We start from the raw sequence: 12328 nt of genomic DNA, 5'->3' as shown, positions 1-12328 counted from the left end.
TGCAGACAGAACTCAACAAAGTGGCACTACTTTAAAATTACAGTGTTAGCTAGGAATCAGTGGCTCACTGTAATCTTGACTACTCAGGAGGCTGAGATCTAAGGATTCTGGATCAAAGCCAGCCCAGACAGACAAATCTAGGACATTTACCTCCAGTTAACCAGCAAAAATCCAGAAGTAGAGGGGTGGCTTAAGTGGATAGACCACCAGCCTTGAGTATAAAAGCTAAGCAAGAATGCAAACCCTTGAGTCAAAGCTCCAGAACTAGCGCGCGTACGTGTACGTGCACACACACACACACACACACACAATTATAGTTTTAAAGTCTAAAAGGTAAAGGTAAAGCATGCTTCTTATTCAGAACCTAGACTTCACACCATTGCCATGGTACATAACAATGCATTTAGTGATTTGTTAATAGCACAGCACATTGTATGCTCCAAAAGAAACGTAATGATCCAGTAAAATCATTTATTGTGTCTTAAAAACAAATGACCTAAGTTTAAGGATGAACTGGCTTTTCTTGGTATTTCCTTTTCAAATTACTAATATAAACTCACCAAGAATAAATTATATATTTCATTAAACTCCAAATAATATGCCAAAAGTTTCTGAGTTGGTATATCTTATTCAATTTCTAAAACTAAACAAAGAGGTTTTTGGTTTTTTTTCCTGACCTAAGCATTTATATCCCTAGCTCTCTAAGTTAACATTAAGAAGAAAGTACAGCCAGGTGCTGGTGACTCATGCCTGTAATGCTAACTACTTGGGAGGTATTGAGATCTCAGGATTGAGATCTGAGGATTGTGACTCAAAGCCAGACAGAATTATTTGTGACACTCTTATTTCCAATTAGCCAGCAAAAACAAAGCCAGAAGTGGATGTGTAGCTCAAGTAGTAAAGCACCAGCATCGAGTGAAAAAACAAAATGAGAGCTCAAGGCTCTGAGTTCAAGCCCCAGTACTGGCTCCAAAAAATAAAATAAGGAAGAAGGACTAGCTTACTTATTATCTAAGTATTTTCTGTCTTAACACTCACTCTATTTCAAATAAGTTACTTCTGAATGTGACAAAGCCTAGAAGTCTGATTTTACCACAGTAACACTTGCAGGATTCCTGGCCCATTAGTTGACTGTGGAATTTCTCAACCTTCTCCTCATCATGAGCTTGCTCTTGTCTGTACATCAGACTCAGTCACCTGTTACATTAATGCACCAGTTCTCATCGGCTTGCCTGGATTGTAGAACCACATGTTCCTCATAGGGTCTGCTGCTCAGCCAGGTGGATGTTCCCAGGTCTGGAACTGTGCATTATAGCAGATGCCGAAGGAGGCATGGGAGAAAAGGCCACGGATGCAAGCTGGTCATCTGCCCAGCTGCCTCTTCTTCCCAGGGCCACCACTGGTGAATCTGAATATGTTCAACAATTCTATTTCATCTTCTCTGTTGGGTTATTATTTATACATGTCTGATTTGTGTCTTGTTACTTTAAGATATATATTATAGCCAGGCACTGGTGGCTCATTCTTGTAAGCCTAGCTACTGAGATTTGAGGATGGTGATTGAAAGCCAGCCCAGGCAGGAAAGTCCATGAGACTCTTATCTCCAGTCAACCACCAAAAAATCTGGAAATGGAGGGGTGGATCAAGTGGTAGAACACAAGTCTTAAGCAGACAAGCTAGGGGACAGCACTCAGGTCCTGGGTTTAAGCTCCAGTGCAGGTGTGCATGCGCGCACTCACACACACACAAACATACAGACACACACATGTACACGCGCATACACAATTCATATTAGATATCTTCAATATATTACAACCTACCTTCAAGTAATATTATGCCAATTCATGTGTAGTATAAGAAACTTTGTAAACTATACTTCAAGTTTTCCTCTCTCAGAACTTTAATATATTGCTCTACTTTAATATACATTTTACTTACATATGTTATAAACCCTATAACACATTGTTATTTTTTATTTAGACAGTTCTTTTTCATAGCAATTTTATTGAGATATTTTCATATTGTATAAAGCATACAATTCAGTGGTTTCTTTCTCTTTTTATTCCTGTTTTTGTTTTTTTTTTTTTGTCGGTCGTAGGGCTTGAACTCTGGGCCTAGGCACTGCCCTCAGCTCTTCAGCTCAAGACTAGCGCTCTACCACTTGAGCCACAGCGCCACTTCAGTTTTCAGGTGGTTAATTGGAGATAAGAGTCTCACAGATTTTCCTGCCTAGACTGGCTTTGGACCACGATCCTCAGATCTCAGCTTCCTGAGTTGCTAGGATTACAGGCGTGAGCCACCAGCGCCTGGCTTGGTTTATTTCTTATATTCTGATTTGTAGAGTTATCACCACAACTGTTTTTTGAAACTCTTTACCAAGCCCTCTATTTCCCTCCCACATCCCTCAGTCTGGGTCAACTCCTGATTAAAGCTCTTTGTCACAATTTGCCTATTTGAAGTATCTCACATAAATGGAAACATATACTACGTTTCCAAGTACTTCCTCAGCTAAGTTTTACCTCTCTCACCTGGACCCCAGCTGCAGTCTGGCCTTCCTGCGCCCACCCTCATTCTCCTGTAGTGTGTCTGTCCTCAGCACAGAAGTCAGTCAGGACTGTTCTGTCTTCTCTCATGTTACTAGCATTCGTGCAGGCTGGAATATGAATATTTTCTCTTTTTCAGATCTAATTTACCAGTCAGTTTTGTCCATTTCTGCTTGTTAGAATTATATTTCTGTGTGACCCACAGTTATTGTCTTGATTTGCTGCATTCCTGATTATTCTTGGACAAGTACAATGGCCTCTTGTTTTCTTGCTTTTAATCTGTCCTTGATTCCTTTCTCCATGTGATTTCAGTTGTCTGAACTTGGTATCTAATCACAGCAGTTCCATGTTTATTTTTCCCAGTGTACACAAAGCAGACTTCTTAGCCTGGCTTAGGGTGCCCTCTGTTTTGTAGTCTCAATGTGACTTTCTACTCTTCTTCTCAGACAACCCTAGGTCCATAGGACAGAACACATGCTACGTGTGTGTGTGTGTGTCTGTGTCTGTCTGTCTGTCTGTCTGTCTGTCTGTCTGGTTTGTCTGGTCTGTCTGTGTTGTACTGGGGCTTGAACTCTAGGCCTCCAGCTCTCAGTTGGCTTTTTAAAATCAAAACTAACGCTCTACTACTTGAGCTACACTTCCATTTCTGGATTTTGGGTGGTTAATTGGAGACAAGAATCTCATGGACTTTTCTGTCCAGACTGCCTTTGAACAAAGATCCTTAGAACTCAGCCTCCTGAGTAGCTAGGACTACAGGTATGAACCACTAGCTTCCACACTCCACTCTCTTCCTCCATCTCTGCTTCCTTGAGTGAGCTCCTTCCTCTGCCTTGAGTTGCTTTTTCTCTGCCTGATGAACTCCTTCTACAAAGCCCTACTTAAATGGCTCCTTCCGCCTCTTCTGATGTCTTCCACAGGCTTTCAGGTAGGCCTTCTTTCCCAGCTCCACTGAACTTGCAACATATTTATAGTTACCCTTCTCTGTGTGGTAACTACTTGTTTTCATGTGTGAATTCACACTGTTAATTCTTCCAAGGAGAGAATTTTGTTTTATAATTTTAGTTTCCTTGGTTCTGCTATATGACATGGAAAGCCATCCTATAGGATAATCTAAAATGGTTGTACTTTAACATCAGTTATCTAGACTAAGAACTCTTATCTATGTAGATTTCTTGCTAAATATGTAATATTTGGTATTTTGTTTCAGATATGAGATGGAAAAATAAGTTCTGGGGCAAATCCATGGAAATTGTCCCAATTGGCACAACCCATGTGACTCTACCAGCGTAAGTTCCTCTTGTGTGGCTAGGAACTTACAGAATTTTAGAGCTGAGAATTCACCATAGTGACAGGGTTCTCACCATCCAGGGCACTGGGAGTATGTTTTAATCTTCCCTTTTCTCTTGTTGCAGAGCTAGGGACGAAATATAGAACCTTTTGCACACTGGGCAGGCATTCTCCTACTTGATCTATCCTCATCCTTGTTTTGTTCTTTTTATCTGATGGGCAGTGGGTTCAGATTGTCTCATCTGGGAAATCTGATTAGCTCATGAGTTTTTTTCCCCCTCAAGTGGAAATGCCTCCCACAAATTAAACTTCCCTGAGTAGATTTTTAGAAACTCACGTCTACTTCCTAATGAAGATTAAGAATGGGAGTTTTTCTTTAAGCTGGTCATGCCTTACTCTTTTGTAATTGCCTTTAAGAAAGACATGGCCTTGACCTTACAGGGATTATTGGTACTTACTCATATAAAATGATTATCAGAACTCCTGAACAAAAGCTGGAGCGCTTTACCTACTCGCTCTGCCTCTTGCTACAGGTTGCCCTTGGCCCTTAGCTCCATAAGTACTATATAAATACTTTCTTCTGGTAAAAGGTGTAATTGTGCAAATTGTATAGAACTCTCCTAACAGTCAGGCACTGGGGACTCATGCCTGTGACCCTAACTAATCAGGAGGCTGAGTGAAATCTGAGCATCATGGTCCAAAGTGAGATCAAGGAAGAAAAATTAGGAAAGTTTGTGAGACTCTTCAGTTAACCACCAAAAAGCCAGAAGTAGAGGTGTGGCTCAAATGGTAGAATGTCAGTCTTGAATGAAAAAGCTAAGGGACAGCATCCAGGACCTGAATTCAAGCCCTAGTAAAATGAAATTTTTAAAAAAATGTATCTTTCTCCCATCCTAGTTTGGTTACATTAGTGAAGCTCTCACTGGTTTCCAGCATGGGGGAATCTGACCCTGTCCTGGCAGCTCCGTGGGGAACAGCAGCTCAAATCACAGGATGCCCAAAGCCTGGAGGGAGGGGCTGAGCGGTTTGTCACCTGGCTTAACTTGGGGACAGCAGAGTTTATTTGCATTGGCCACTGGCTCTTCTGGGAATCGTTACTTTGGCTTTCTCCTCCCTTATAGTTTCGGAGATCATTTTGAGTGGAACAAAGTGACCTCTTGTATCCACAATATCTTAAGTGGTCAGAGGTGGATTGAGCACTATGGAGAGATTGTCATCAAGAACCTAAGTGATGACTCCTGCCACTGCAAAGTGAACTTCATAAAGGTAACCAGAGCAGCCCTCCTCCCCCCCTTACCCCCCCCCCCCCCCCCGAGCTCTCACGCTGGATGGGCTGACCTGCAGATTCAGGTCCTCAGGACACAGGCCATCTTAAGGGATCTTTCACGGGACCTTTGTGCCAGAAGCTCCCTAGTCCCAGCCCACTGTGTCATCTGGACCAACACCATGTCCTCTCTAGCCTCCCTCCTCCTGCTCTCATCCCCTGCCCCTGCTGCCCATCCTCATCCCAGAGCCAGAATGCCGCCATGGTGCCACAACACCAGTACACTATAAAGACACTATGGCATATGTCTAAGTGGGGTAAGCCAGACTCAGGAAGACACAGACTGTATGATCCAATTACACGAGGTTCCCAGAGGAGCCACATTCACAGACAGAAAGCAGAGCGAGTGATTTCCATGGGCTGGAGTAGGGAGGAATGGGGAATTGGCCTTTCATATATATGGAGTTTTGATTTGGGAAGATGAGAACATTCTGGAAATTGATAGTGGTGATGATTGTATATGATGAATGCACTTAATATTATTGAATTCGGTTAACATAAAGCTGAGTGTGATGGTACATATCTATAGTCCCAGCACTCAGCAAACTACAGCCAGGAGGATTGCAATTTTGAGGCCAGTCTGGGCTGTACAGTGAGTTCTTATCTCAAGAAGGAAAATGTTATGTTCATATGTTTACTATAAGAAACTCATACCACTTGGTGCCAGTGGCTCCCACCTGCAATCCTACCTACTCAGACTGAGATCTGAGGATCCTGGTTCAAAGCCAGTCCAGGCAGGAAAGTTCATGAGACTCTTTTTCTCCAGTTAATCACCAAAAGCCCAAAGTGAAGCTATGGATCAAGTGGTAGTTCATAAAAGCTCAATGACAGCACCCAGGCCCTGAGCTCAATCCCTAGACCTAACACAGAAAGAAAAGAGAAGCTTATCCCAACACTGGTGTCAGGGCTCAAGTGGTAAAGTAATTACCTAGCATTCACAAGTCTACTTCAAGAAAGAAAGAGGGAACTAAGTGGGGAGGATGGGGAGTACAAGGGGAGAGAAGGCAGAAAGAATGGAGGAAGGGAGGAGAGGGGGGAAGAAGAAGGGAAGGGGAAAGAAGGAATTGATGCCACATTATTCTTTTGAAAAAAATCCCTCCAACACCTTCCATCTTCCTTGGAGTAAAAGCTTACATCCTTACAAAGGCCTGCATGGCTCCTAACAGCCCGTCCTCCCCATCCGTAGCCCTTTGCACACATACACACATTTGCATATACAACATACACACTCTCCCCTCATTCTTCTCCAAGGTCCGCTCACTCCTCCTTCTTCCCATCGCTTTCTCCTTACCTCACTGGCCCTTCCTCATTTCCTTCTGCCTTGACCACTCAGATTCCTGAATCTTCACCCTAATCAACCTTTCACTCTTTTTCATATTGCCTTTCCTTTAGAGTTTTTGTGACTACTGGGTTTTTAGCTTGGTAGTGATTGCTTTACCTGTTTCTCCTCTCTCCACAGCCTCCTCACCATCCTCATGCTGGGCTAGGTAGCTTACTCCTGTAGCCCTGCTGCCTGGTGCCTAGCTCACAACAGAGCTCCTAACAGTAGAGAAAGATGGGCCAGATGCAGTAGATATATGATTATCTTTTCCAGCTACCTTGACTTGAGGTTGTCCTCCATCTTCTCTTCCTCCTCTCTCCTCCACCTCTTCCTCTTAAAAATGCATTTACTTAATGTGGTTTTTAAGTATTACCGTTGTTCAGAAATATTTACATTTAGTTCAGATCAAAATGGTGAGCTGAGAGGGGAGGTCCCAACTGTGGAATTTCATATAAGTCTGCAGCATCTAGGGGGGTACTTAGGATGAAGCTGAATGGGGTCTTTGTTATAATCTACAAGTCCAATGAAGTTGTAAACAGATATAAAACTGGCCATGACAACTTTGCGTGGCAAAATCTAAATGCTGCCCTCCTGGAAGCTTTGCCTAAGCTGTCTGCAAAAGAAGCAAAGGTAGCTGGGCGTCGGTGGCTCACACCTGTAATCTTAGCTACTCAGGAGGCTGAGATCTGAGGATCCCGGTTCAAAGCCAGCCTGAGCAGGAAAGTCCAGGAGACTCTTATCTCCAATTAACCACCAGAAAATCAGAAGTGGCGCTGTGGCTCAAGTGGTAGAGTGCTAGCCTTGAGCTGAAGAGCTCAGGGACAGTGCCCAGACTCAGAGTTCAAGCACCATGACCACCACCACCACCAACAAAAAAAAGCAGCCTGGAACAGAGGTGTGTTACCCTTGATCCATGGGAAAACCATTTGGGTGTCAACGTTTTTGCCAAGGACATGTGCTCTACTCCATGTCTACCCTCACCTGTCCCATCCACTCAAGGTCTGAGAGAGAGTTTTTGTTATTGTTGTTGTTGTTTGAGGGTTTTTTGTTTGTTTGGGCACTACTGGGGTTAGAACCCAGGGCCTTATGCTTGCTAGGCAGGCATTCCAATATTTGAACCACTCTCCCAGGCCCTATCTGCATTGATTATTTTCAAGACATGGTCTTTCTTTATGTTTGTATCAGCCTGGACTGCTGTCCTCCTAGTTTTGCTTGCCCTGTAACTTAGGATGACAGGCACACACCACTGTGCCCAGATATTGGTCAAGAGGGAGTCACTAGCAATGTCCTGTTCTCTGCCTGGTCTACAAGGTGAGACACTATACCTAGCTGTTGTTTTTTGAATCAAGATCTCACTGGGTAGTCCAAGTAGGCCTCAAAACTTGCGATCCTTCTGCCTAAACCCTCTCAAGTGCTGGCATTACAGGTGTGTGCTACCATGCCCAGCTTCAGAGATGAAATTATTGAAGTTATAAGATGAATATTGGATATGCCTCCAGTCAGTTACCCATGGACTGTGACTCACCCTCTGACTTCCTGTCCAGTGTCAGCCTTCGGTTTTTTAGTGAATATCCCTGAGAGAAAAATCTGACCCTTGTTTTTCAGTGAGCCTAGGTTTGGACTATTGCTTTTCCCCTCTTTTATATAGCTGGGTAACTCAATTTTAAATTCCTCCTTCACCTCTGAGACACTGTTGTTCCTGTCCCTTCCTTCCATTTCTATCAACAGGCTTGGAGGTTTGAAGCTGAAATACCAAAACATGGCCTGGAAATGCCACTCAAAGTTATTGGTTTCCAAATATGACTTCTGCTTCAGCTGGAAATATTGCTAGGACTTTTTTATTTATAGAGCAATGCCTTCTGTTCTTTATAGAGATTCTTAGGGAAGCTAGGTAGTTGGGAGATGATTGGGGGAGGGTGGGGAGAGCAGGGAGGTCATCTCAAGGGAGTTGGGCGCTCCCTCTGCTGGCTGGACAGTGGTACTGTTTGAAACCCAAAAGGCTGAATTGAGCTGGGATGTGCTGGTCTGCCGCTGTGTGCAGACCTCATAGATCACAACCAGTGCTCTTTGAAAATGTTCACAGATAAAGGTCCTGTGTACTAGATAAGAAGTCCTAATCAAAGAAATTTGGAAATTTTGAGTAACATCCTGAAAATTTTTGCAAATGACTGTCTACTTCCTGTGGAGGAAAAAAAAATTACAAGTTAAATTTCTTCTAAATTATAGTGGTCAGAGGTATAGCTCTGTAAGTGACAATGGCAGGCATGAGACAGCTGCCCCACAGAAGGGGTCTTAGAGACCAGCCATGCTCTTAGGCAAGGGTCTGAAGAGACTTTCATTCCTGAACCACACATAGCAAACGTGATGGGGGGATGTATCTGATGCAAACACTGGATCGAGTTACAAATGGCAAAATTAACCGTTAATTTTTATTAAATAACTAAAGGTGATATTGGAAAAGAAGAAAAGAAAGGGGAAGGAGGAAGGGAGAGGGTGTGTGTGTGAGAGAGAGACAGAGAGACAGAGACAGAGAGAATATCTAGGCTTAACAGATACATAGACCAACGAAAACAATATAGATAGCCTAGAAACAAATCCATGCATTTACAGTTAACTGATTTTCAACAAAGCCACCAAGAACACATGATGAGAAAAAGAAAGTCTCTTCAATAAATGGTGTTGGAGGAAAAATTGAATATCCACATGCAGAGCAGTGAAACTCTTTATTTCATACCATATACAAAAATCTAAAGGGCAGCTGGGCACCAGTGGCTCATGCCTATAATCCTGGCTACTCAGAAGACTGAGATCTGAAGATCATGGTTCAAAGCCAACCTGGGCAAGAAAGTCTGTGAGACTCTTATCTCCAATTAACCACTCAGAAGACCAGAAGTGGTGCTGTAGCTCATGTGATAGAATGCTAGCCTTGAGCTGAAGAGCTGAGGGACAGAGCCCAGGCCCAGAGTTCAAGCCCCACGACTGACAAAAAACTAACTAAATAAAAGACTTAAAACATAAGAGCTAAAACTGTAAAGTTACTCAAAGAAAACTCAATGGAAAAAGCCCTATGGTGTTGATCCAAACAGTAATGGTTTGGGTAGATTCCTGAAACACAGGCAACAAAGCAAAAATATTCAAATGGAATTGAATCAAACATGCCTCTCACAGAAATGGAATTGAATCAAACAAACATGCCTCTCACAGCAAAGACAAACAATCCATACAGGGAAGAAACCTACAAAGTAAGGAGAACATATTTTCAAATTATGTCTGATACGATGTTAACATACAAAATATTTAAAGAACTCAACACAAAAACAAGAAAATAATCTTATTTTAAAATGGGAAAAGGAGCTAGAGATATACTTGAGTGATAAAGCACTTACCAAAAGACCTTGGCTTTGATCTTACCCACACCAAAAAAGGCAAAGTATCTGAACAAACATTTTCTCAAAAAGAAAGATCCCCTCCCTTCCCTATCCCCTGTCAGTCATGTGGCTTGAACTCTGGGCCTTGGGGCTGCCCCTGAACTTTTTCTCTCAAGGCTCTACCCCTTTGAGCCATGGCACCACTTCTTGAGCTATCTCTTAGAATAGCTATTATAAAGAGATATAAGATAGATGTTCGGAAGGCTGTGGAAAAACAGAACCCTTACAATATGTTAGTGATATAAATTAGTACAACCATGGGAGGAAAACAGATTCTCCAGATATTGTTCCAGCAATTCTACCATGGGCATAAATCCAAAGAAAATGAAATCAGTCTGTGGAAGGGACATCTGTACTCCGGTATTTATTGCAATTATTCACAGTAGCCAAAGTGCAGAATCAGCCCAAGTGTCTTTCAACAGAAGGCTAAAGAAAATGTGGTGTATAAGTATACAATGGAATTTTATTCAGCCATAAAAAAAGGATGAAGTCCTCGTTTGTGACAGCATAGATAACCTGGCAGGTATTATATTGAGTGAAATAATTAAGCGTAGATAAAAAAATACATGGTCTTATTTATATATGGAATCTGAAAAGGTGGAACTCTTTAACAGGAAGTGGAATAGTGGTTCTCACTGGTAGCAGTGAGAATTGAGAAACCTTTGTCAAAGGATATAGGATTTCAATGGGCAGGAATAAGTTCAGGAGAACTAATTGTGACTTGATAGATACAGTTAATAAAAATGTATCATATACTAAAATATTGCTAAAAGTACTTTTTAAGTCTTCTTGCAGAAGTATGTAGCAGGGTGCCAGTGAATCAAACTTGTAATCCTACTCAGGGTACTGAGATTCAGATAACTGTGGTTTGAAGCCAAACAAGGAGAAAAAGTTTTTGAGACTCCATCTCCAGTTAGCCAGCAAAATGCTGGAGCGGAGGTGTGGCTCAAATGGTAGAGTGCTAGCAAGAAAGCCAAGCAAGAGCACAAGGCCTTGAGTTCAAACCTTGGCAAGGGCTTAGAACATGGATATGAGGTAAATAGTATCTGTATATATACTTTTTGGACATACACTTTCTTGTTGGTTAAAGAGAACCTAGAACTGGCAAACCAGTGGTGCTGTACAAAATCAGTCTATAGTCCTTCCTCTTTCCTTTAGTTTTCTTTATTTAACATCTGTAATAAGCTGATCCTTTTGTAGTACCACTCAGACATCTGTCATTTGCATCCTAGGCAAAATACTGGAGCACTAATGCCCACGAGATTGAAGGCACAGTCTTCGACAGGAGTGGAAAGGCTGTGCACCGGCTGTTTGGGAAATGGCATGAAAGCATCTACTGTGGAGGCTCCTCATCCTCCATATGCGTCTGGAGAGCCAGTGAGTTTGGGAGCTTAGCTACCCCAGGCAGAGAGACCTTGGGTGGGAAGGGTAAGAGGATCCACCCTTAGACAGGAGTCAGCTCCACTTGGGTCTCCAGCCTGTATCTGCTGTGAGCCAGGGTAGTGGTGTTAGCCTTTATTTCCTTCATGTAATCACTTTTCAGAGTCCTGGTCCCTTTCCAGCAGAACCTCATTGGGGCTGCTTGCTCCTGGATTGTTCATCCCAGGATGAAATTGCCATTACTAGTATACATGTCAGACCGACTGTAGAGGCACCTTGAAGGAACTTCAGTGGCATGCAGTCATTCTAGAATACCAAGAGGAGAAAATGAGGTTTTCAAGAGTGAGAGGTCCCAGATTGACCCAGTCCATATGCCTTTTGATAGCCTGTAGTTTCCACAGGACTCTGAGACCTTGAAGCAACTGTGGGGATAAAGGCAAGAGAACCCCGAGCTACCTCAACATGTCCCCTTAGTCCATCCAGTCTGAAAGATAAATACCCAAGGCAGGGTCATTTGTAAAACCGGTTATGAACTAGAGCGTTTAACATACTTAGGCTGATAAAAACTTAACAGAAAGAAAAGTTTACTAATTAATGGCTTTAAAACTTTACTATTGCCGGGCGCTGGTGGCTCACGCCTGTAATCCTAGCTACTCAGGAGGCTGAGATCTGAGGATCGCGGTTCAAAGCCAGCCCGGGCAGGAGAGACCGTGAGACTCCTATCTCCAATAAACCACCAGAAAACCGGAAGTGGCGCTGTAGCTCAAGTGGTAGAGCGCTCGCCTTGAGCTGAAGAGCTGAGGGACAGCGCCCAGGCCCAGAGTTCAAGCCCCACGACCGACAAAAAAAAAAAAAAAAACTTTACTATTAATGGCTTAAACCAGGAGGATAAATTGTAAATATGAAAAAGAAACTGGGGTACCTGTTGGAGATGATATTTTTTTAAGAGAGGGAACAGGAAGTATAACAAAGGGGGTGAAATTGATTGGATTATACTATAACCTTATGTGGAATGTAACAATGAAATACTGCTCCCCCACCCTGT

The 12328-nt window shown here is 42.7% G+C and overlaps 1 protein-coding gene across 5 annotated transcripts in view; it reads left to right on the top strand.

The window, feature by feature from the left end:
- Osbpl3 (oxysterol binding protein like 3) overlaps window positions 1–12328 on the top strand; it is a 176317-nt gene that overhangs the window by 156036 nt on the left and 7953 nt on the right. For all 5 annotated transcript variants that reach the window (XM_042685026.1, XM_042685024.1, XM_042685025.1 and 2 more), the window contains 3 exons: window positions 3751–3829; window positions 4952–5096; window positions 11136–11280. In XM_042685026.1, coding sequence (XP_042540960.1) covers window positions 3751–3829; window positions 4952–5096; window positions 11136–11280 — 369 coding nt within the window. The remainder of the gene's footprint in view (window positions 1–3750; window positions 3830–4951; window positions 5097–11135; window positions 11281–12328) is intronic.

The sequence above is a fragment of the Dipodomys spectabilis genome, unplaced genomic scaffold, assembly GCF_019054845.1.
Source record: "Dipodomys spectabilis isolate Male_0828 unplaced genomic scaffold, ASM1905484v1 ptg000092l, whole genome shotgun sequence".
Classification (NCBI taxonomy): Eukaryota; Metazoa; Chordata; class Mammalia; order Rodentia; family Heteromyidae; genus Dipodomys; species Dipodomys spectabilis.
This window is presented reverse-complemented; position numbering and strand designations above follow the sequence as displayed.